The following is a 24,293-nucleotide window of genomic DNA, read 5'->3' as shown; positions in this document are numbered from 1 at the left end:
TAATTCGAAAGGTCAAAGAATTATGGAAGCTTGTTTCTGCCACGAAAAAAAAACTATTTAAGAGATAATTGCTACTTTTTACCTAGCAATTCTGACTTTATAACGCACAATTGCGAGTTCATTATCATATATCATACATATTCTAAAAAAAAAAAAATCAGAATTGCGCGATAAAAAGCAATTACTTTTTTTATTTTTTTTTCTCTGGTGGAAACAAAATTCCATAAAGAACAAATGGAAAAACAGCAAACTTAATTATAAGTGGACTTTATTTTTTTTTAATATGGCCCTTTTAAAGTATCCACCTTATTTTAAACGTAAGAGCGGCACAGCCATTTCTAACTTAAATTTGCAAGGCTTTCGGTGTCGGTCGCTTCCAGTTATTTTAGCTGTTCAAAAACAGTCCGTTATGCTACAAACTGGTAATTATATTCATTTGTTATCATAATCATAAACACGCTGGTTTTCAGGTAAGGTCATTAAAACATGTCTGAAATACAGGAGTTCTCAAAACATTTTACTGGATGAAAAGTAACATACATTTTTTTAGGCTCACAATGTCTGTTGAAAAGAAAATTGACCAATAAAAGCAAAATGACATCAAATACATAAATGCTACCAAGTTTGAAGGCCCTATGCATTCACATAATTGCTGTTGTGCTGCGTAGAAGCCTTCAAGACTGCAAAAACATTCGGCAGTATAACATCGCACTGTCTATACTCACTTACAGTAGTTCTTCTGCTGACTGCTATCGTGTTCAATAGCATAACGGATTATGACGAGTCTGTATGAATCCAAAGCTCATCAAACATACATCTAACATACCAAGCTTAAAAGAGTAAAAACTAGGCTCTTTCAGTCTGAGAAAACATTAATGGTCTCTCACATTCGGTTCTTTAATGACAAAGTAGCGTTTCAACCTTTCACAGTAACTTCATATACAATTCCCCCGAATAAACAGACTCTTAAACTGAAGCGTTGGTTTAATATGGAGGTGCTAAACACTAATTGAACTATTGCTGATTTGACGTCTTAGCATTGGCATCAGTCTCTTATGCCAAGGACAACCTGCAATGTAATGTACACTGCAAAAATAAACAATGCAAGCCATACATTACACATATGCTCAACAGTCATCGAAAACTTGTTACATTTTTGTTTCCCTACTTGAAATTCGAGAGCGTTTTCACATTATACCCTAACAGAGGCTTTCATCTTACAAGCACGTTTGAAACTAATCAATTTCTTACTAGTTTGACTTTGTAAAAAGAGTAACACACCAGAATATACTGCAAGAATCTATGTTGTGACAACGTCAAGATGAACTTATGCGTTTGTGCCTAAATGGAAACTAAAATAAATCACCCTTATGGAGTGGGACTAATTTTTGTATGATTGGACAATTTTAATCACTAGGACAAATTCAGTTGGATGTGAGAACTGAAGCTTTAGCTTAAATCTCTAAGCATATGAAATTACAACATACTTCCTACTTAAAGATTCACGTTTACATGGAAATGGAAAGGAGCCATGAGAAATGAAAGACAACTACTGCCCAGCCTAAACAGAAATGACTAAGATTGCTTAAAAATACATAGATTTCTCCAAAATTGCTGTAGAAAATCAGAACTTAAGAAATAAAGCACTCGAAGCTCCCAAGAAAAGCAAACTTTCCAAATGTTGCGCACTATCAAATCCAACGGCTTTGAACTCCAAAGACATTCATTCAACACAAAACGTGGAGCTTGAGCGTTTTAAGATAAAAAGCAACAAATAAGAGTATCGATCATATAGACCAAACATCTCCCGAAACCACCTTCAGGACCTGCATCTGTGTGTGGAGAACATGGAAATTCATTTTTGTAAACCAAACAAATACATAAACGCTAATAAACACTCCTAACACTCGAGAAAAAAAAGAAAAAGCAGCACTCTTAAATTTCGCCTCCGTTGCTTTCAGATATGGGGGGGGGGGGGGGAAGCTATTTTGCTGTGGAAGTTTATTGTGGTCCCTTCAACTGTGTGTGAGAGTGACAGAAGGAATCAATGGACGGGAAGAGATGTATCGTAGTGAATAGCTGGCATTAGGAGATGCACAGTGCAGACACACATTGACCTGTGCCTAAACAGAGGAAGCTTGTCACAAATGAGCAGAGGGCAGCCAACGTCGAGGGCATCTTCTCACTCATAGCCTTCAGTGAAGCTGTTCCAGTCCCCCCCGGACTCCAGACCCTCCTGGTTGGGCGGATACTGGAAATCGGGTTGGTAGTTGTCGGGTGGGCAGGCGAACGCATTTGGCCCTTTCTTGAGTCTGTTGCTGTGGAAATGGGGGAAATACGTTATTTGTTGACCAATAAGAAAAGGAAATGTTTTCAGGAAAGCAGCATATGGGATACTCACTGGTTCTTGTGTTTGGAGCCGCTGATGTGGGCCTGGTACTGCTCCACGGAGTTCAGCTCAATATTACACACAGTACACGGGTAGCCCTTCAGTGAGGAGGCTGAGAGAAGTGACGTTTAACATTTTAGTGACAAAAACACCACAAAGAGTCATTGACAAATTTCAACTCTGAATAGAATTCGATTTGATAGATTCATTTGGATATTTATCAGGTACATTTTTCTCAAGGAAATACAAACAAAGTGATTTGTAAACAAATTTTGTAACATTTAATTTTATAATATAATTTTTTTTATAATATTATTATAATAACTTTTTAATAGGGATGCAATATGAAAATTTGGCCGATACCGATAATTCTTTATATTTGAAAGCCGATAACCGATATACTGGTTGATAAATCTAAATCCATTTTTAACAGTCTGAATACAAAAACAAGTCTCACCATTAAAAGCCATGCCTCAAACACACATTTATAATAATTTCATTATAATGTTATATAGTCGATACAACAGACTTGAGCTGCATGTTGCAATTAACTCCTTTTTTGAAGTTATTCCAATCATATTTCAAATAATTCAAAACCATCATGGCGAACAGTGCGCATCTGAAGCGTCTCAGCTGAAGGAAATAATACATCCTTATACAAATAAACGATCCTTGAGCTCGGCTCGGGACATCCCTATTTATTTGATGTAAATTTGTGTTTGCTGAATGCTGATGCTTTTTTATAAACTGTTTAATCTTTGTAAACAGAGAAAAGTTGTTTTTTAATTCTATCTGAACAGTGACGGTAAAATAATAAAGACTGTGTGTGCTCATGCACTGCCGTTTTCAGCGTCGACAAAATAAAAGTCCGGCCCATCTTCAAAATGAAAGTCCCACTTCTGACACAATGGGCCAAAGAGAAACTTATCGTACAATGCCTATAATAAAAAAAAAAAGCCAAAACCTGCCGATATATCGGTTGACCACTACTTGCAATAACCATATATGAAGGAATATCAAATTCAAAATATATATTCAACTCACTGTTTATTATGTTAAACACAATTTGATGTGCATGCAAATGTATTCAATAATATTCCTTTTGTTTTGTGCAACCTATTCAGTTATGGCATTTGCAATATGGCAGCAAATATTTAGAAGTAAAAATAATGTAGATCAATAGGAATTTAATTGAAAAATAAAGGTTAAAAGGAACATTACAGGTTAAATACAACTATAGATGCAGTCGCTTACAAATGAAAGTAATTTTAACTTCTAAAAACAAAAAATGTTTTTCACAGGATTGTGAAGCCTGTACTTTTTTAAAAAAAAAACACTCTTCATATTTATATATGAATTATTAATAATAAAATAAAAAAATCTATAAAGCCACCAAAATGAATGCAATATTTCTGACTGGTTGAAATTCTGAGATGTAATTCCTTACATGAGGGATGTAAGTGTAAGTCCTGTTTGATGTCATGAAGGCTGTGAGACCCCCCTTCTATGTTCTGACCTGGTACAATGGACGGCCCATAGGTCTCCATCAGCTTCTGTTTAGTCAGGTGTTTTTTATGTTTCTTGCCATTGTAGTGCTGCTGAGCCATGAGGGGATTGTTGAAGGAGGCCTGGCAGATGGAGCAGAAGCGGTTGGGGTCACGCTCTGCCGGCCCCTGCACACCTTTCGGTAGCCCTTCATCCTTCTTCACCTGTGCTTTGGGCTGAGGTAATGCTGGAAGATGAGGGAAAACACAGCAGGTCAGCTTTTTAGGTGAAATGACCAGTTCGGAATATAATATTAGCGCGCTGTGTAATATTTACTGAATATTGTCTACAATTAGCATGTGAAAAAGAAGAAGTCGTCAGTCATTGAATCGTTCATTTAAACCATTTTTTAAAAATTGTTCTAATTAATTTTGAAATAAACTGCAGCAATAAATATTTGATCAGAACCTCTACTTGTTATTTTATTTAGTAGTCAGTTCAGAATCGTGGGAGATCGTTGAATGTTCCATCATGATTTTGTCAAAGGTTTAATAGATGTCGCCGAATAGTTGTCATATAGGTATAAGATCACGTGGGTTATGAATCGAGATCACAATCTTTTAACGATTAATCGTGAAGCTCTACTACATTATATGTTTTAAGTCAACATGAAACTGAAGTCTTTTCTTTTCCTTATTGTTACGTATATCAGAGTGAAACATAGGGAACTGATTGGCTTGTTGTGGTTTGCTATTGGTCGATCTCATGTGAGTGACAGGTTGTCCCGCCCTCGTGTCAGTAAACACGTCATCAGAAAAGAGAAGCAATGTTGTTGCAAGAGGGAAGGGAAGAGATTTTGAAAACATTTTTAGGTTTCATGCATTACAAAAATACCCAGTGCAAAAGAACTGATCGCAAAGCATTCAATCTACTATAAAAAACAAGAGTACAGCTCAGTTTGTTCATTCCTGTATTTCAAATACTAAATTGAATGATAATCAAGTCTTCTTACCAGGAGTCTGCTGACCGTAGGTCTTCAGGTGAAGGTTCTTGGAGTGAACTTTGCCCTGGTAATGTGACTGTGCCACCACCGGGGAAGAGAATGCCATGTTGCACACATTGCAGGCTTTGTATTTGGCCTCTTCGTCGACATTACTTGTCTGCAAAACAGAACACTGCCCATTAATACAGGACACAAACGTATCCGTGATCTAATATTCAGCAAGTCTCCATGACATCTGGTTGCTCATCTGACTTACAGCATCATCTGAAGACTTAGACCGTTTTGCAATAGGCTCCTCATCACCGTGAATGCTCATATACCGGCGTACTTTGCTCGCATGTTTTTTGCTCTACAAGAAGAGACAGGAAGGTTAACATTGAGAAGGTCCTAATTTGTCCTTAAGCTGATGTTTTAGAAAGTGAGTCCTGTCATGGGACAGGAACTTTAACCACTAAAGTTATACCATCCTCAAGTACTATTCATAGGTTAGTATGTGAAACAGGGTGTAGTATGATACTGTACATACAATGATAAATATTTTATCCAGTAGTACACTACAGTTGTCACAAGACCTCAAACATTTTCTAAGCTTTATTCAGCAAGGGGTAATCAGTCTTTTTGGAAATATGTATAGCATTTTTCATTCACATTTGAAAAAAAAAAAAACAATTCTTAAACTTTGACAGTCAGATCAAATGACCAGATGATTTTCATGGGTTATGCGAAGGTCATGTTGAACATATTGCATTGTGGGATACAGCCTTTGCACTTGACCCCTTGTCTACTTACATGCCATATTTCCTGTATTTGGCCCAAGAGTTAGGCGTGAAGACCGCAAGTGTGTAGAACTTAGATTACCCGATGGGACACACGTACAAAATAGTTTTGTAAAAATTAAAGTCAAGTAAAAATTGTGCGCGTGTGTGAAAGTGTGCGTAGACATTGGCGGATCCTCTTGATGATGAAAATTATAACGCAGACATCCAAAGCATACTTTGGGCTTAAGACTCAAATACTGCTCTGAAGCGGTTTTAGAGAGAGTGTGGATTCAGTGGGCACTAAACTTTGGCATTTTTCCAACCTGGGACAGCCTTGCGCACTTGCTTCTTTTTATGCGCACTTCTTGTATTTTGTACACAAAAGTACCTTTTAAAGCAAGCCAGCTGACTCGGCGGCCATCTTGGGAAATATTTAGGGTGTGTTCACACATCGTAGTAGTTTGGTTCGTTTGGTTTGTTTGGCCTGAACCAAAAAAAAAAAAACATTTAGTCCTGGTCCGCTTAGCGCTCACATTGGTATTTTTAACACCAAACCTAAAGATACTGAACCTACAGGCATATGGATATGTTCACAACCTGATTGGTTGGCTTTTATGACATAGCCTATATTTCGCTACGGAACTTACCGAACATCCAAAAACAACGCTGTGTGCTTGGATAAATGCGCTTGTTATATGTGCGTAGCTCCATATGATGGTATTTTGACCAGCTGATAACTCGTGAAGAGCTAATAAAGTGTGTAAATGAGTCAAAACAGAGGCGGGAATCCCTGGATTCCGGATGACAGCGTTCACACTTATTCAAATGAACCATGAGCAATCACACCAGGGTTCGTTTTAATCGAACCAAACATGCCAAGTGTGAACACACCCTTAATTCAACTAAACATTTGAATAATAGGCTTTATTTCAAATCAGCAATTCATTCTGTCATGAACAGTATCATACTCTGTTTTACACTCTCTTATTTGGAACTTTCTTCATTAAAAGCACCATATTGGGCGTACAAATTTCTCCCTTTAAATATAATTTAGGCCTAAGTGTCCTGCATCTACAATACACTGTCTCTGATAGCACTCAGCACAGTGTGCTGTTATATACTGCAGAGTTAATCAAATTCAGTTAGTCATCTGAGTATTGCATGCATACATTTTTTTTAAAAGTATGCATACTGCAGAAATAGTACGAGTAGTATGCTAGCATGTCATTGTGAACACAGCCTGAAATACTTGCAATCAATATTTAGCCCTTAAAACCACGTTTTGTACTCTATATCGGCTGACGAACAAAGGACGTGTTGCGATCATATAAACTTTGTCTATGTGAATGTGAAAGCTTACCTGATAATGTGCAAGTTTCTGGGATTCTGAGATTAAGACAGCGCTACACACTTTACACTGAGAATCGGAGAACAAGTCACTGTTCTCCTTTATCATTCGGTTCACTGAAAGACAGGTCAGCATCAGAAACAATCACTAGGGGCATTTCATTGTTGCATACAAGAAACATACAAAAAAGCTACAAGGCTAAGTATGCAGACCTAAAATAGACTTTCTATGCATTTAATTGCAAGTATCAGACTATGTCTTACATCGACCTTGTGTACACTGTTCTGCCTATAGACACTAAAGCAGCAGTCCTGAGAGCTTGAGCTAGGCTACCATGCTTTACACTCCTTCCCACTCTCAGGCACTGTACATTCTCGGAATAAATGTCATGTTTTACGCATAAATAATGCATCGAAAGTAACACCATTTATTCTGATTGAGTGTCGCCGATCTCTTACCCTCGGCCGCCCCTGAAGGTAAATATGGAAAATCTCCATTCGGCTCTTGCTGCGCCATGATGGTTGCAGGAGGCGGGTTGCGCATGCGCAGACGAGACATGCGCCGCACAAGTCTCTTCATACCGAAACGCTGTAACCCATTTTTATTCTGTTTACAAACAAATATGTGCACCATTTATCCTACATGCTTCACAAAATTATTTATATGCGCCAAGCAATGCGCATGACACAAGGATATGTAAGAGAGAATCTAGACTAGGCAAACATGTCGTGTTGCTATAATTGGAGCGTAATTGAAGTGTTTATCGTTAATTTTTTAACTTGGCAAGTGAAGTTGGCATTCTTTTTAAGTTGCGGCGAATCGTCCAACTAGCTGTTTACCATCTTACAATTTGAAGTAACGCAAAATAACCTCTTAATTCGCCTTAAGACCATAGATTTGACACATATATGTAATTATTATCACCTCAAATGCTGTTCTGACGCGTGCTGGTTTGAGAATAAATTTTGAGTCCAATTAGTATATTCAGGAAGTGGTCTGACTCTAAATCGATCCAATTCTCGCGCTAACTGAACCACAATTTTGTTGGTGAAAATTATAGGATATTTACTTTAGTTTTTATTAGCTGAATTGTGTCTTCAGCAAACTAAATTGGGACATATGAAATTATAAACAACATTGTAAAATAAATTTGAAAAAAATATAATAAGCTATGCGCCTATAAAGTAATTACTGCGATTTATTTAAACGTTGGAGGATTAATATACCACGCTGATAACAATCTATCAACAGTTTTACTTTACCCAAATTAACATGTATATATATTATGGATCTGTTTTTGATATTAGAAAAAAAAATCATATTCATTGGAGTAAGTGGAGTGACTTAGTTAAAACCCTTATTGGTTATTTTGCAAACAGCCCTTGAAACTTATTTTGAGTCTATAAAAAATCCCCTAAAAATATCTGGTAAATTAATTTATTTTTGTAATGTCCTTTAATTTCATTATTTTTATGTATTTTATTATTGCATTTGCGTTTTTTGTTAAATGTCTTGAGAACCCATGGATTATTTTTTTATATATTTTTTGTACATTTAAAATTCAGCGTCATGCGGCGACGTAATGACGTAAAAGAATCATTGAACCGGTTCTTTGAAACAAACCGATTCACGGAAATGATTCGATCCAGCGCGCGCGCTCTCGGCTATGACGTAACGTCTTTCTTGGTCTCTCTTGGCTCACGTGACTCTAGTTTCGTCGCTTGTGAAAATTTCCTGGAATTGAAATCCTTGTTTTTCGAGCCTTTGACTAGCCGAACTAACATTGTATTACCTGATATGAACATTGAACGCGTTCAGTAGAAGTTTCTGAGCAGTTAGCTGAGGTAGCGCCTCAGAGAGCGTGTCAAAAGGTGTGTAAGTTAGAGAGAGGGAAAATTAATGTTATTGAGGTCGCAGGATGCCCCGCCGGAAGCGCACATCGGATGAAAGCGGAAGAAGAGCTAAAGTCAGCAGAGTGGAGCACAATGAGGAGACCCTGGTCATATCTGATTCTGATCAAGAGGTACTGTGTACTGTGTACCACCTAGTGTGTGTGTGTGTGTGTGTGTGTGTGTGTGTGTTCTCGTGTTCTCGTTTAAAGGTTTGAGAGTTGGTTAAGTGGGAAAAACAACAACTTCTCCTTTAAGAAATACCATGGTAATAACTGTTTCTGCTAAACATTGTTAGTACTAACGTTACATATTTAGTATTGGCTCAGTTGGCTGTGTTGTGTTGTGCTCATTTCAATGCCAGTAAAGTCACCAAATGGAATAGCAAAATGTATTGTTTTTGTTTTTCCAAACATTCTAGATTCAATGCACAACATAAAAAAAAAAAAAAATGTGCCCCTGTAATCTTTAATCAAAATAATTTCCCTTCCCTCTTGCAACAACTTCTCTTCTCTGATGATGTAAGGGCAGGACAACCTGTCACTCACATGAGATTGACCAATAGCAAACCATCAATTTCCCATGGACAAAATCAAGTCCCGCCCTACATTTCTTCTTGCTCCAGAAGCCGTTTCACTTGGATATACGTCACAATAGTGAAGAAAGGACAATTGCAACTTCCGCTTCATGCGATTTTTATAACTATGACATTTTTATACATACCTGTGGTTCATTTTAAATAAAAGGAATAAAATGACAATAAACCGACTTTAGATTTGACCTTTTTATCCTTAGGAGGATGATAGTCCCCTTAAACGGTCCTCTCGGACATCCCGGAGGAGACGAAGAGAGAACGAGTCCCAACTACGAGGTACCGCAACTCAAGATTTTCTTAACAAATCATAAATTGTGCCTGAAATATTAGGCGTACATCTCATTCAGACCCTTCTGTGCCTCAATTCTCTGAAATTTCAGAGATGACGGAAGAAGAGATGCTGCTCTTGGCCATGAGACTGAGCGCTCAGGAAGCGGAGAGCGCTGCCGAAGAGAGACGACAGCTGGAAGACAACGAGATGCAGAAAGCCATAGAAGAAAGTCTTCATGTTGGGGAAACACTTTTTCTCATAAAGGCTGGAATCCACTACACGACTTTTAAAAATGGGAACAGATTTTAAAGGGGACATATCATGAAAATCTGACTTTTTCCGTGTTTAAGTGCTATAATCAGGTCCCCGGTGCATCTACCAACCCGGCGCCGCCAAAAAATGTCACAGCTGTCTTATAAGACCTCAGGAACTGTGTCAACCTGTGTAAAAGTTAAACATGACGGTACATGTAAGTCGATGCGATGAAGTCTGTGCAAATGTGTAGTGGATTCCATCCTTAAGTCTCACAAGTCACAAGTCTCATACCAAAAGAGCAGAATGGCATTAATCAAAAATGCTGTGTGTGTTTCTGCAGGAGAGCGCTGTAAAAGACTCAGAGGGTCAGGATGAAGCAGCCAGCTCTTCAGGTCAACCACAGCAGAATGTAGCAAATACAGTATTGCACTTGAGACGAAAGCTGTCTTACCCCAGGCAAGATCAGAGACACAGCGAGAATGAGAGGGAAAAGACTAGTCCGCTGCTAGAAATGCCTGATCTGTCACAGGTGACCTCCTCGCAACTTTCATCGAGGAGTTTAACTCAGGTCTCCAAGACTCCTGCTCCCTCTCAGGTTAGTTTTTATGAAATGGGGTTTCTTCTTAAAGGAACACTCCACCGTTTTTTGAAATAGGGCTTATTCACCTTCTTTCCTACATTTAGATAGGTGGGCAAATGCATTTTTGTCTCAGTGCATGCATTGTTTTAGTTTGACAGGGTCGGCGCTAGCTTAGCTTAGCATAATGAATGGAATCCTTTGTTGCCAGCTAGCATGTCCTGAGTAAAAGTAATATAAAAAAAAAACCCCCACCTAATTACTTCTTGTGGCCTGCGTATTCACAACGAGTACAAATAGCGATGCAGATTAACACTAGGCGATTTCCTAGGCAGATATTGACTTATATATTAAGGACTATATTTGGGGGAAGCACAGGCGAAGCACTGCTACTTGGGCATGATATCTCTGCGCCCAAGTAGCAGTGCTTCGCCTGTGCTTCCGCCTAATATAGTCCCAAGTCAATACCTGCCTAGGAAATCGCCTAGTGTTAATCTGCATCGCTATTTGTACTCGTTGTGAATACGCAGGCCACAGGAAGTAATTAGGTGGTTTTTTTTTATTTTTTATATTACTTTTTCTCAGGACATGCTAGCTGGCAACAAAGGATTCCATTCATTATGCTAAGCTAAGCTAGTGCCGACCCTGTCAAACTAAAACAATGCATGCACTGAGACAAAAATGCATTTGCCCACCTATCTAAATGTAGGAAAGAAGGTGAATAAGCCCTATTTCAAAAAACGGTGGAGTGTTCCTTTAACCCTATAAAGCCTACTGTATCATATTTGATACACAAATTTCCAAGGCCTCTAAATTGTCAAAATGATCTCAACCTTGCTTTTGTACGCAATCTATTATATACCTTCTTTCATCTGATTCATAGTTTATACTGTTTTAGCAAAGTAAAAGGCCTTTTTTGCTGTATATGATACACAACACAACAAAAAAAGGTCTAAAGGTTCATTTAAAAATACAGTTTTTGGACTTTTATTTCATATATAGTTAAAGGGGTAAAGGGATAGTTCACCCAAAAATTTTAATTCTGTCATTAATTACTCACCCTCATGTCGTTCTAAACCGTTCTAAAAGATATTTTTGATGAAATCTGATCCCTCCATAGGCAGCAACGTCATTGCAACTGTCAAGACCCAGAAAAGTTGTAAAGACATTGTTAAAATAGTCTGTGACTACAGTGGTTCAACCTTAATGTTATGAAGTGACGAAAATACTTTTTGTGCGAAAAAAAACACCAAAATACGACTTTATTCAACAATCTCTTCTCTTCCACGTCGTTCTCCTACGCTGTTGACGTAGTGCAAACAGTGCAGCGCTTCCTGGTTCTACGTCAGAACATCGTCTCAATATTGGCTATACTAGCTCCTGCGTCAGCAGCATCACACGCATGTGTTGTGGTGCTCTCGTGACCAGCGTCGGCCAATAGTGAGGCGGCCCGGAAGCGCTGCACTGTTTACACTACGCGAACAGCGAAATAGGAGATCTGACACAGAAGAGAAGAAATTGTTTAATAGTCGTTTTTGTTTTTTGCACACAAAAGTATTCTTGTCACTTCATAACATAACATTTTTTAACCACTGTAGTCACATGGACTATTTTAACAATATTAGCTATGTTTCCATCCACACGTTTTTATCCGAATTACAGTAAGTGATATCGAATGAAAAATGCCTTATGGAAACAGTAAAATTCGATTGAATTTCATGAATATCGAGTCAAATGAAATGCGTTCGGTCTCATCGGATTTTATCTTGATCGATATACGGCTTATGCGATAAACGCTGATGGAAACGTTATATGGTGCGATCCATTTTGTCTAGCAAAACTTTGTTCACAAATGTTTGCTTGAATGTTGTGCGATTCAGTGCGAAAATTAATGGAAACACCTTAAAATGTCTCAAATCAATTCGATATACCAATTTGATCGCAAAACAGCATGTGACGTCATTACGCACAGGTTTTTATTCGCTTTAAAGCCGTTGGATGGAAACACACTTTCACCAGCTTTATTCGCATGAGTTTTTTTTACCGAACTTAAGATAATTCGATTGACAAGTGGATGGAAACTTGGCTAATGTCTTTACCTTTCTGGGTCTTGAAAGTTGCAATGACGTTGCTGCCAATAGTTGGTTCAGAAACCTCTCGGATTTCATCAAAAATATCTTCATTTGTGTTCCGAAGATGAACAAAGGTCTTACGGGTTTGGAACGACATGAGGGTGAGTAATTAATGACGAATTTAAAGTTTTGGGTGAACTATCCCTTTAATTATAAAAGTATTAACCTTCCCCTTTGTTTCCCACATGTTGATGCATATTCCCAGGACAAGACCTCAGATAAACTGACAGTTATCAGAGACACTCCGGAGGATGAGCTCTTCAAATCTCGCTCAGAGTCCCAGTTGTCCCCTGTCTTCCCCAGGCATCGCAGCTTCATTCGCCAGCCTATAGTGTGTGTGGAGAAACTGAGTCAGGAACTCATCCCGGGGAGCGCAGGCTCGATAAACTTTCACACAGAGGACAGCACTGCCACTTCCACCTGCGCTGACAGGTTTCTGTCCCCACAGAAGGATTCACCTCTTTCCAAATGGCCCGTTTACACTCAGGATCGCTTCAGACCAACAAGGGATCTGCCAGAGGACAAAGATGGCCAATCAAATGCTAACGGGAAGGAAGATGATACTCAAATACCTGATGAAGACACTCCTTTACCACAGCTAAGCCAAGGTTTGAGCACAGATCCAGATTCGTGCCTTTCACCTTCTAGAAGATCCCAGAAATCAAGCCCCAAATGTGTGCCCGAAAACAGCAATGAAGACGTCACTGAAACAAGTGTAAGTAGCACAGCTTAAAACTGTGTAGATGTTTATCAGTTACGCTACTGTTCAACCGTTTGGGATTACTATGATTTTTTTTGTTGTATTTCAAGTAAATGTTGTTCTTTTGTACAGCAAAGTAAATGTATCACGGTTTCCACAAAAATATTAAGTACCACAATTGTTTTTAACATTTAACACAAAAAAATGTATCTTAAGCACTAAATCAGCATATTAATCAGAATGATGGAAGGATCATGTGACACTAAAGACTGGAGTAATGATGCTGAAAATGTTGCTTTACCATCACAGGAATAAATTATTATTACGTTTGAAATGAAAAGTGGATTTTAAATGGTAAGAAATTCAGAATCATACTGTTTTTACTGTATTTTGATTAAATAAATGCAGTATTGGTGAGCATAAGAGACTTCTTCCAAAAACATTAAAAAGTCTCACCAACCCCTTACATTTGAACATTAGTGTGTATATTCTTCAGAGAGCTTCATTCTAATCCAATTCACATGTTTTTTGTAAAGACTAGTTCTATTTTATCAGGTTTTGACTGGATTAAAGGCCAATTCACACCGAGGATGACAACTATAACAATAAAAATATAGTTTTAAAAATCGTTCTGTAATCAGAAGCAGAACGTTATTCTGCATTGGTGTGTGGATAGTTATCGTCCATGGTGTCAACAGGCCTTACTCCTCTGTAATGCATGTTCTAATCATTTTTATTTCAGAGATTTAACTTATAATAACACAATTCTGCTTTTGGAGAGCTACCCAAGAGGGTCTTATGTGTAAAAATCTCTGGAAATATTGTAGTATCTGTAAAACCCTTGACCTACTATGTTACCCATACGTTCTCATTCTGTATAGGATACATAAAATGTGAATTGGGATTCGCCCTAGATCTCCAGAGGTGAGATTGAACGTCCCTGACTCTATCTATCATCTCTATTTGTGTTCTAACTCTATTGTGTTATCATTTTAACAGAAAACTCCTGACCAAAAGCAAGTGGAGGATCAAACCACTCAGGGTGAGAATGTAAAATCTGACACTGGTATCTTGTTTCTTACACTCCTCCTCTCTACTGTGGCCATACTGGCATTGTTTGCTCTATTTACTCTGAGACATATGGCCTAGAACCAAGAGTTTAAAATTTTCAACTTGCCATCTTTGTCTGATGCTGCCACACAAATATAGATTAACTTGCATAGTTCATTTCTAAGTGGTACTTTAGGGATGTATTGTCATGTCAAACGAAGTGCTTAGTGTTGAGTATAGAAGTAAGGCAGTTTGATTGTGAGTTCTGGCAATAGAAAAGCATTTACTTCAAGTTGCATGTGTGGTTGACCCACTGTTGCTGCAAGACTGAGCTGTGTTTTGTAGTATTCGTCACCACACAGAGCGAGTTTGGTTCCTGCCGACAGGGCCTGACAAGTTATTGGGTTCTCTGTGCGATGGTTCCATACAAATGTTAATTCAGCAAGGCCAATTATTCAGCCTTTTTAAAAAAAAAATTTAAATAAAAGTTGAAAAGCTCCTATTGACATACTCTACCGTATTTATACAGAGTGACCGTAAAGACATGTAATGTTAGGAAAGATTTCTATTTCAAATAATTGCTGGACTTTTAAACTTTCTATTTATCAACGAATCCTACAAAAACATATGTAAGAAGTCTGACAAGAGGCTTCTTTCAAAAACATGTAAAAACAAAAAATCTTTTGAACGGTAGTGCACAATATCTGTGATTCTGAACACTTGGGTTCACCCTAATCATTTCATCATGTGTTAATCTGCAGAAAAAGCTCCAAACCAGTCTTGGAATGAAATCACCAGTCACATGGTCTTGCATTTAGCAGATGATGATGATGAGGAAGATGATGGCAGTGAAGAGGTAGGCAGGATACGGTACTTTTAAAGTTAACAGTTTGTAAATTTAAAACAACTGCATGTTAATGCACAAGGATATAATCAGTATTTGAATGTATTCCGATTATGTAAGCCCCTTATAAGCACAATATTGCCATAACCAGTTACAGCTAATGTTCTGGTTTCTAGAAATTCGAATCGAATGCCTGTATTCAGAATTTTGGGTCAAAATATCCACATAAATGAACATTCACTTGTATCAGTGCATGTCCAAAAAATATAATATGTGCATGTCTTAGATTATTGGGAATATGCTGATTACAAAAATATTCCAATGGCTACATGTAAACATCCAGGTTTAACCAGAATTGGAAAATGATGTCATTTGCAGGTTCTCTTCCCAAGCCCGGTCAAGAAGATTTCAATCAGGCCTAAGCTTTCTCCAAACCAGTCCTGTATCTCTTCAGCTACCATCACCCTCGATCCTTCCACACAAGACACACAAACGTCTCGGTCTGTCCTGGAGGATGACTCAAGAGCGTCCAAAGGTGCTGAATCCCAAACCTCTGACCGTAAACCTACACGTACTTCAGTGGGAAAAGGACCATGCACGATCTCCTACTACTGGGGAGTGCCTTTCTGTCCCATGGGCCAAAGCCCGGACGAGTACACGCGTGTGATCATGTGTCAGATGGAGGTGTACGAGAAGAGCCTGAAGGAGGCCCAGCGAAAGCTGCTGCGCAAAGCAGATTGGGGGCAGCCAGTGAGTGACAGCAACTGTCAAAACGTCACATTACAGCGTTTATAGGAACAATCTGAAACTGATCAGCTTTCCTTATGAATATTCCTCAATCCTCAAGATTGCCAAATGATACATTTGTGTGTTTTTAGGTGTTGCCTGGGTCCTCGGAGAGGCCTTTCGGTGGGAGGAGATGGAAGCGCAACAGAGCTCCTCAGCTGTCAGAGGATGAGGAGGAGAATGAAGAAGAGGGAGGGAAGGAAAAGAACAGAAAAGCGGTAGAAGAAGCGAGGGAGGAAGAAAGGCAGGGGTCTGTGGTGGGGTCACAGGAGGAGGCTGAGGGAGGACAGAACGAAACATACGTAGTCGTGTCTTCTCCAGAGACAAAAGATGAGCAGGTAGTGAGTCTACTGGTTTTGGTATTACTGTAATCTCTATATCAGGGTGATTTTTTAGATCTAGGGATGTCGGTGTCATGTGAAATTAACTGATTTTGTTGTCAGAACTAGAATTTCAGCATGTCTGCTTGGATCCATGGCTCCAAGTAGCTTTGTAGGGTTTTTTTTTTTTGTGTAATACCATCATCAACCACAAGATGACACTCCAGTTATTGACTGTAACAAAGACAGCACCTGTTGCTGATATCTTGTTTGCCTTCTCAACAGGAAAAAAGCCCTTTCCTCAGCCAAGAGGAGCCTGCAACTGCAGCTGCAAATAGATCTTTCAGGTAAAATAGCGTGTAGTTCTGGTGTTTCCACCAATTATGTCACACATTCTACCCTTTGAAAGAACTCTTTTCCTTATGCTTATGTCAGAAGCACACAGTCAGCACCACATTTAAAAAGGCTTCATCAGTAACACTTTACTTAAAGGAGAACTCGGCAACTCTAGCGAACTCTAGTCACTTCTTCGCTGATTTTCCCTTTTGTTGTCGCATGTTTTCCCCACGAGCTCCCCCTACAGCTGTGGTGGGGCGTATATTTCACAACACAGTCGTAAAAAACTCACTTGCGGCAGCCTCCTCCCCCTCTCTACCGCTGCTCATGTGCGTTTGTTTTGATCGGAGCAAGCCAACTGTATCGCGTGGAGCTATGTCTACTGAGGTGGGTAATCTGGTAATACATCATAAATGCGTGTGTGTTTATGTCGAATTGCCGTAAAGCAATTTGTGTTTCGCGCTCGTTCTCGTTCTCGCTTTCGCTTCTCACAAGACTTCCAATTTCTATCTTGCCGGGACGGTAGTGAACAAGTTGCAAGGTTGGTTTTCCGCCTGGGAACGCTGGGGGGAGCGGGGAAAGTCACCAATATCACCAGAACAGGTTGTTTAACCATCCAAATGATTTCTAGACAGTTTTATTAAGTTAAAAAAGCTACCAAGTTCTCCTTTAAAGCCTTTATGTGAATGCATTATAAAAGTATTTTCAATGTAGTAATTATGCCTTGTAATGCATTGTATGGTCTAATATACGGTCTGCAAGTTAAAAAGACATGTATTATGTTACAAAAGATTTATATTTAATTTATTTATTCATTTATTTAAGATTTATATAATAAATGCTTTTCTTTTGAACCTCCTGTTCATCAAAGAAAAAATTTATCATAGTATAATATAAATGTATTGTATATAATTTACATTTGTTTTATTGCATATGTACCCATTTTATTTTTCTCATTTCTTATATGTGACCCTGGACCACAAAATCAGTCACATGGGTACATTTTTTTAAATTGAGCTTTATGCATCATCTGAAAGCTGAATGAATAGGCTTTCCATTGATGTATGGTTTGTTAGGATAGGACAATATTTGGCCGAGATATTTGAGGGTGCAAAAAAATCGAAACATTGAGAAAATCTCCTTTAAAGTTGTTCATTTATGTTTGTGCTGCATTCACTCACAAAAATAAATGTTTTATATATTTACGGTAGGAAATGTACAAAATATCTTCATGATTTTTGGCATAATAAAATATATTGTTGGCTATTGCCACAAATATACCCGTGCGACTTAGGGGGCTGGTTTTGTGATCCAGGGTCACATATACAGTATTTGAAGGAATAGTTGGCATAGAACTGAAAGATTTACTCAAAAGTGATGAAGTGGATGGTGCTGAAGCTCTAAAAATGGACAAGTAGCATCATAAAAGTATTATAAAGCTGTCGTATCGCATCTCATTGACAGGAAGAAAACTCCGTGGGATATTTCAGATGAAACTCAAATAAAGGGTCCAGCTCAGCAAGAGGAACAGGAAGCCCAGACTCATGAGGGTTGTGACGAGGATGACATAGTTTGTCCAGGTAAGTGACTCCTCAGTAGATGATGAAAGCCTTTCCTGTGGCATAAACATAATTCGGTTGAATGTGAATACAGAGACTCAGATGACTGGAAACAGCTCACCAGAGCTAATGATCACCAGTCCCGCCAGTCCCGCACAGGTACAGTAGCACTATACAAACACACACGCAGCATCCTTAAAGAAATACACTTTTTATTTACAAGCAGATTGAAGGACCTTGTAATTGTAAGAGAGCTTCCCTGGTTCACAGCCCCAGTCTCACGCTGCCAGCGAGGTGATGGAGGTGGAGGAGGGAGATGGTGCGTCTGTGGCAGCGGAGGAGATGATGGAGCAGGAGATCAATCCAGCAGAAGCTGCTCCTCCTCACGGTCAGAGGATGGCGTGTCCCATGTGCTCTAAACTCTTCCCCTTCAGCAGGATCGAGATCCACGCAGCTTTCTGTGACGGAGAAGCAGACCAGCAGGAAGAACAATCACAAGGTCACCTTTATTTACAGAGCGCTTTATACCATGCAGATCGTTTCAAAGCAGGGTTAAACAGGAAAATAATGATTCAGTGATGGAAATGAAAGACAATAGTAAAGTCATTATTGAGCTGAAATCAGTTCTGCGATTATTCAGCTCCGTTCAGTAACTGTGAGTATGAAATGAGTTCAATTCAGCTATAAAGCAGCTCTGTAGCAAATAGATCTAGGGAAGAAGATCAATCGTATTCATTATGCAAATATTATGATTGTTATAATGGACTCTATGCACATTTAACATCAGTGTCCATCGTGACTTCCGGTGCTGTGCAGGGTATGGAGATTTAGCACAAAATTAAATCTTCAGGAAGTGTCACATAACAGGACAAATTAGCATTGATCCGATCCACCTTCACATCAAAGGTATTACGCTTCTGGGATTTATTACTAAAACGTTATGGTTATACTTAAATGTTAATAATGTATTAATATATAAATGTATATATCAATTAGACATGAGATTTTAGTGGAAGTGCATATGCAGTCGGTGTGCATAGAGTCTATTGTCTGTGAGATATTTGTGGAAAAGGTCAATCAATGAAATGAAATATTTTATTTTATTGTAGTTGTTGCCCGACGGAAGAGGACCAGAGGAAATTTAACAGAGGCGTCTCAGCGATCTGGCAAGTAGGTGAAGCAAACATGAACATGTTGAGAATAAATTACAATAGCAGTGTCATAAAAGACATGACACACATTGTAATGGTCTTTTTCTTCACAGATCAGCAGAGATGGAGAAGTGCTTCCTGTGTCAGGAGTTGGTTTCTCCCCAGGAGTATACAGAACATGTTGAGTCGTGCTTTAAAAAGAAAGACCCGGGAACTAATCAGGTGACCGTTACATACTGAAACAAGTATGCTTACTCATCATTTTTAAATGTTTTGCGTTCTCTGAAAGGATTTGTAATGTGTCAGGGCTCGACATTGTCTTAATTTATTTTTATTTTTTTGTGTTGTAAATATTATTTATTCTGAAGCAATATTCAGCATTGACATATTTAAATCTGCATATTTATGATATTTTCAGCTTTATAAAGGGCATTTTTTCCCTCTAATCTTATAAATATATGCTTTATCTTTCATTTTAAATTCTTAAATTTGATCAATAAATTAAATTAGAAATAAAAGACACCATAGGGCTGTTACCAATCAAATGAAATAATTTACACTAAAAAATTACAACTGCTTTAAATAGATTTGTTTTAAAACATTTTGTTGAATATACAAATAAGAAATGTTGGAAAGAATGATACTTTTAAACACTAAACCGCCAGTAGGTGGCGGCAGGTGACCGTCTTAATGAGTGAGTCATTAATTCAAACGATTCGTTCAATGAGTCATTGAATCTTTGACTCAACCGTCTAAAATCGAAGTGACTTAATATGAATTACTTGTTTATTGAACTGTCATGTTAAATCAGTGTTATTCACACTCTTGGTCGTGTGATGTTGCTTAACTGTATCATATGTTATAAATCGAAAAACTCCACATTTTGAGTTTCTTTGTGTGTGTGCTGCGATCATTTGTTTCCATTTCTCCTCGCCTCGATAGCGCAACCTGGTTACCGTCAGTACATTATAAATGTTATATTATTATCCACTATCAATTGGCACTTATGCTAAATGAATGCAGAATCGTTCTCGCAATTTGGTGATTCCCTAGTTATTTTGTTATTGCCGTTTTCATCAGGCTACTTGTCCGGTCGGGCAATTATAACTCTCTTTCACTTGCCCCTCCAAAAAATCCACTCGTCCCTGACAAGCGTTAATGTCGAGCCCTGTGTTTGTATCGAGTTTCATTATTGTAGTGATTTTGCAGGAAAACGGCCTACTTTCTGCTCTGGAGCGGACAGAACGGAGACCCACAGGTGTGTAATATTGATTTACATTTACATTTATTGAATACATTTGCATATTGATTGGATTTCTGCTGTATATGCCAATAAAGCTTGAGCGATGAGGCTTTTTATTATATTTAATTCTTCACTTTCAGGCGGTGATGAACCTGGACCATCTGATGTCCCCAGCGGTCTTGCCGATCCTGCGATGACGGGGACGTCTGAAAGCGTAGACTCCTCGTCGATGGCTTCCTGTCCCAGTAACACCTTCAGTCCTCGATCAGAGAACACCGACTGCCTTACTGACTTCTCTAAGAACAGCCTAAGACTCTCAAGAAAAAGAAAATTCAAAAGATAGTGTCGACGTGCTTTTAGGTAACACTGGTGTCTGTGCTTTTCAATGCCTCTCCATTTCTATGGCTTTTTATAAAATGAAAAATGCACAAATTTATATATTTAAAGCCTTTGTTGTGTTATAAATGTGTATTAAATGATATTGACAGCTCATGACGTTTATATTAAGTGTCTGTTTTTAACCTATCAAACATACTTCTGCCTGCGCCCTTTTCTTCAGTGAAAGTTCACGATCGGAGTTTAACATGAGGGAGAAAAAGTTCCCCACGCATATGAAAGAAAGTTGCTTGGTTTTAAATTGAGCGGTGCTTCATCGAAATTTTTGTGAGCGCACCTTTACAGCAAGCTTTTCTTTACATTTTCATTGAGAAGCTTGCAAATATTTACCACGTACCATTAAGTGCTGGGTATATTTTAAGGGCTTACAGAAATGTTGTCTTTCTCTAAACATGCTAGTTAATGTTGCACTGGTGTTCCGCCCTGATGAACTACAGGTTGACTAGAAATATTTAAGCCACAAGGAATGAAGTAATGCAACATTAATACGCCATTGTGGTTTCTTTTTAGTTGGATACACACACACACACACACTCAGGATCATAGGTTTGGAATAAGCAGCGTGTGATTTTTTCGTATTGTGTAATGTAATTTGATTTGTGGGGTGGCAGCGCCATCTTGTGGAATTCGTATGATACAGCACTTCATTGTAATTTCTTTTATATTTCCGTCACACTTTTTCCAACATTGATAATAACTGAGGATCAAATCAGCATATAGAAGCATATTGGATCATGTGACACTGAAGACTGAAGTAATGAAGGTGAAAATTCAGCTTATGATTGAAGAATTGATCTGTTTTCATGCTTTCCCCCTGCACATGTGCAAATGTCCTCAAAGAAAAGAGAATATGGAGGGAAACAGGAGGAATGTATGTCACAGAGTGAGGGAGGGGGTGACGTCTCTCTGTGGGACACTTTGTATTGAAATTGTGACCCAGTTATGTGAGAATGTCCTAAAGTATGGACAGAGCAAGTTTTCTGCACTCCATATCTGCAGTGGAAAATAAAATGGGAAAACTTTCAAGGTCCAATACATTTAAGTTTTTAACATGTCATTTTTTTAATGACACTTTTTCTGTTTTATTTTAGTACATAAGGCTCAATGTTAATGCATTAGTTGCAGTATATATGATAATGTAATTAGATGATGAATTAGTACTCCTGATGTAATGTAACAACATAATTAATCTACTTTATAGATAGGTTAGGTTAATAATAAATGCAACATTGTTCATTGTTAATTCATGTTCATCCATAAAACATGAACTAATAATATTGACACTTGAAATGTCAAAAATGCATTAGTAAACACTGTAAAAAAAAACGTATTATATGCATTAAAAATTCATGTGAACAAATTGAAGTTTATTGATAAGTTTTATGATTATTTTATGTTTAAATAAAGAAAATATTTAATCAAATTTATTAAATAAACACAACTGACATAAAGAGCAGGGATTATTTGCAAAGCCTCAAAACAAGTTCCCATGTGGTTTGACACTGAAATATGTGAATATTGTCTCGGTATCTGCTGGAGAGGATCTGTATGTGTATGATTATGTAGAAATTCTTGGAAATGCTCCACCCTCATTTCATCTTACAAAACAAAGAACGTTTGGGTTTAGAGTGTGATACACATACAACAATAATAAGGAAAACTTGGTACATATAATCTTTGAAAGAAGCCTGTACTTCACACATTTTATGTTCAAAAAATCAAAGATTATAAACCATCCCTGCTAAAAAAACAAACAGCTAAAACAAGCTAGGCTAGTTAGCTGGTTTTAGCTGGTCTCCCAGGCTGGTTTTAGAGGGGTTTTGGCCATTTGTTTAGCTGGCTAAACTGGTGTTCTGCTGGTTTTAGCTGGTCTCGGCTGGTTTTAGCCATTTGTTTAGCTGGCTAAACTGGTGTTCTGCTGGTTTTAGCTGGTCTCGGCTGGTTTTAGCCATTTGTTTAGCTGGCTAAACTGGTGTTCTGCTGGTTTTAGCTGGTCTCGGCTGGTTTTAGCCATTTGTTTAGCTGGCTAAACTGGTGTTCTGCTGGTTTTAGCTGGTCTCGGCTGGTTTTAGCCATTTGTTTAGCTGGCTAAACTGGTGTTCTGCTGGTTTTAGCTGGTCTCGGCTGGTTTTAGCCATTTGTTTAGCTGGCTGAACTGGTGTTCTGCTGGTTTTAGCTGGTCTCGGCTGGTTTTAGCCATTTGTTTAGCTTGCTAAACTGGTGTTCTGCTGGTTTTAGCTGGTCTCGGCTGGTTTTAGCCATTTGTTTAGCTGGCTAAACTGGTGTTCTGCTGGTTTTAGCTGGTATCGGCTGGTTTTAGCCATTTGTTTAGCTGGCTAAACTGGTGTTCTGCTGGTTTTAGCTGGTATCGGCTGGTTTTAGCCATTTGTTTAGCTGGCTAAACTGGTGTTCTGCTGGTTTTAGCTGGTATCGGCTGGTTTTAGCCATTTGTTTAGCTGGCTAAACTGGTGTTCTGCTGGTTTTAGCTGGTCTCAGCTGGTATTAGAGCGGTTTTAGCCATTTGTTTAGCTGGCTAAACTGGTGTTCTGCTGGTTTTAGCTGGTCTCGGCTGGTTTTAGCCATTTTTTTAGCTGCCCAAACTGGTGTTCTGCTGGTTTTAGCTGGTCTCAGCTGGTTTTAGCCATTTTTTTAGCTGCCCAAACTGGTGTTCTGCTGGTTTTAGCTGGTCTCGGCTGGTTTTAGCCATTTTTTTAGCTGCCCAAACTGGTGTTCTGCTGGTTTTAGCTGGTCTCGGCTGGTTTTAGCCATTTTTTTAGCTGCCCAAACTGGTGTTCTGCTGGTTTTAGCTGGTCTCGGCTGGTTTTAGCCATTTTTTTTAACTGCCCAAACTGGTGTTCTGCTGGTTTTAGCTGGTCTCAGCTGGTATTAGAGCGGTTTTAGCCATTTGTTTAGCTGGCTAAACTGGTGTTCTGCTGGTTTTAGCTGGTCTCGGCTGGTTTTAGCCATTTGTTTAGCTGGCTAAACTGGTGTTCTGCTGGTTTTAGCTGGTCTCGGCTGGTTTTAGCCATTTGTTTAGCTGGCTAAACTGGTGTTCTGCTGGTTTTAGCTGGTCTCGGCTGGTTTTAGCCATTTTTTTTAACTGCCCAAACTGGTGTTCTGCTGGTTTTAGCTGGTCTCGGCTGGTTTTAGCCATTTGTTTAGCTGGCTAAACTGGTGTTCTGCTGGTTTTAGCTGGTCTCGGCTGG

The 24,293-nt window shown here is 38.6% G+C and overlaps 2 protein-coding genes across 9 annotated transcripts; one reads left to right on the top strand and one right to left on the bottom strand.

Moving 5' to 3' along the window:
* Positions 1 to 504: 504 nt before the first annotated feature.
* znf346 (zinc finger protein 346) lies at positions 505 to 8,013 on the bottom strand (the record flags this gene model as incomplete). Of its 7 annotated transcripts, none has more annotated exons than XM_081390358.1 (8): positions 505 to 2,318; positions 2,402 to 2,501; positions 3,837 to 4,121; positions 4,887 to 5,034; positions 5,134 to 5,226; positions 6,996 to 7,099; positions 7,442 to 7,571; positions 7,908 to 8,013. In XM_081390358.1, 7 exons carry the CDS (start codon positions 7,560 to 7,562, stop codon positions 2,183 to 2,185), a joined length of 987 nt encoding a protein of 328 aa, XP_081246484.1. The 7 variants fall into 7 exon arrangements, with proteins under 7 accessions (XP_081246484.1, XP_081246488.1, XP_081246487.1 ...); XM_081390362.1 differs by having other exon boundaries at positions 3,906 to 4,121; positions 7,442 to 7,589; positions 7,908 to 7,997; XM_081390361.1 differs by having other exon boundaries at positions 3,906 to 4,121; positions 7,908 to 7,997.
* A 594-nt stretch (positions 8,014 to 8,607) lies between these two features.
* Positions 8,608 to 22,441, top strand: uimc1 (ubiquitin interaction motif containing 1). 2 transcript variants are annotated; one of them, XM_081390349.1, is made up of 17 exons: positions 8,608 to 9,006; positions 9,668 to 9,743; positions 9,848 to 9,975; positions 10,334 to 10,588; positions 12,908 to 13,417; positions 14,402 to 14,444; positions 15,214 to 15,308; positions 15,675 to 16,046; positions 16,175 to 16,420; positions 16,688 to 16,749; positions 18,203 to 18,318; positions 18,392 to 18,456; positions 18,568 to 18,796; positions 19,407 to 19,467; positions 19,562 to 19,670; positions 20,658 to 20,706; positions 20,832 to 22,441. In XM_081390349.1, exons 1-17 carry the CDS (start codon positions 8,902 to 8,904, stop codon positions 21,032 to 21,034), a joined length of 2,724 nt encoding a protein of 907 aa, XP_081246475.1. In that variant the 5' UTR covers positions 8,608 to 8,901; the 3' UTR covers positions 21,035 to 22,441. The 2 variants fall into 2 exon arrangements, with proteins under 2 accessions (XP_081246475.1, XP_081246476.1); XM_081390350.1 differs by having other exon boundaries at positions 8,679 to 9,006; positions 9,848 to 10,207.
* The last annotated feature ends 1,852 nt before the right edge of the window (positions 22,442 to 24,293 follow it).

Source organism: Scardinius erythrophthalmus (assembly GCF_964197995.2).
Source record: "Scardinius erythrophthalmus genome assembly, chromosome: 17".
NCBI classification, from domain to species: domain Eukaryota; kingdom Metazoa; phylum Chordata; class Actinopteri; order Cypriniformes; family Leuciscidae; genus Scardinius; species Scardinius erythrophthalmus.
The sequence above is the reverse complement of the archived record's forward strand: the minus strand, read 5'-3'. Positions and strand labels throughout refer to the sequence as shown.

Excerpts from the sequence above, each read along its gene's own strand:
- uimc1 (XM_081390349.1), top strand. The coding sequence starts at position 8,902 with ATGCCCCGCCGGAAGCGCACATCGGATGAAAGCGGAAGAAGAGCTAAA. Across the intron at positions 10,589-12,907 it reads AGACTCCTGCTCCCTCTCAG|GACAAGACCTCAGATAAACT; the intron begins GTTAGTTTTTAT and ends GCATATTCCCAG. Across the intron at positions 18,797-19,406 it reads GCAGGAAGAACAATCACAAG|TTGTTGCCCGACGGAAGAGG; the intron begins GTCACCTTTATT and ends ATTTTATTGTAG.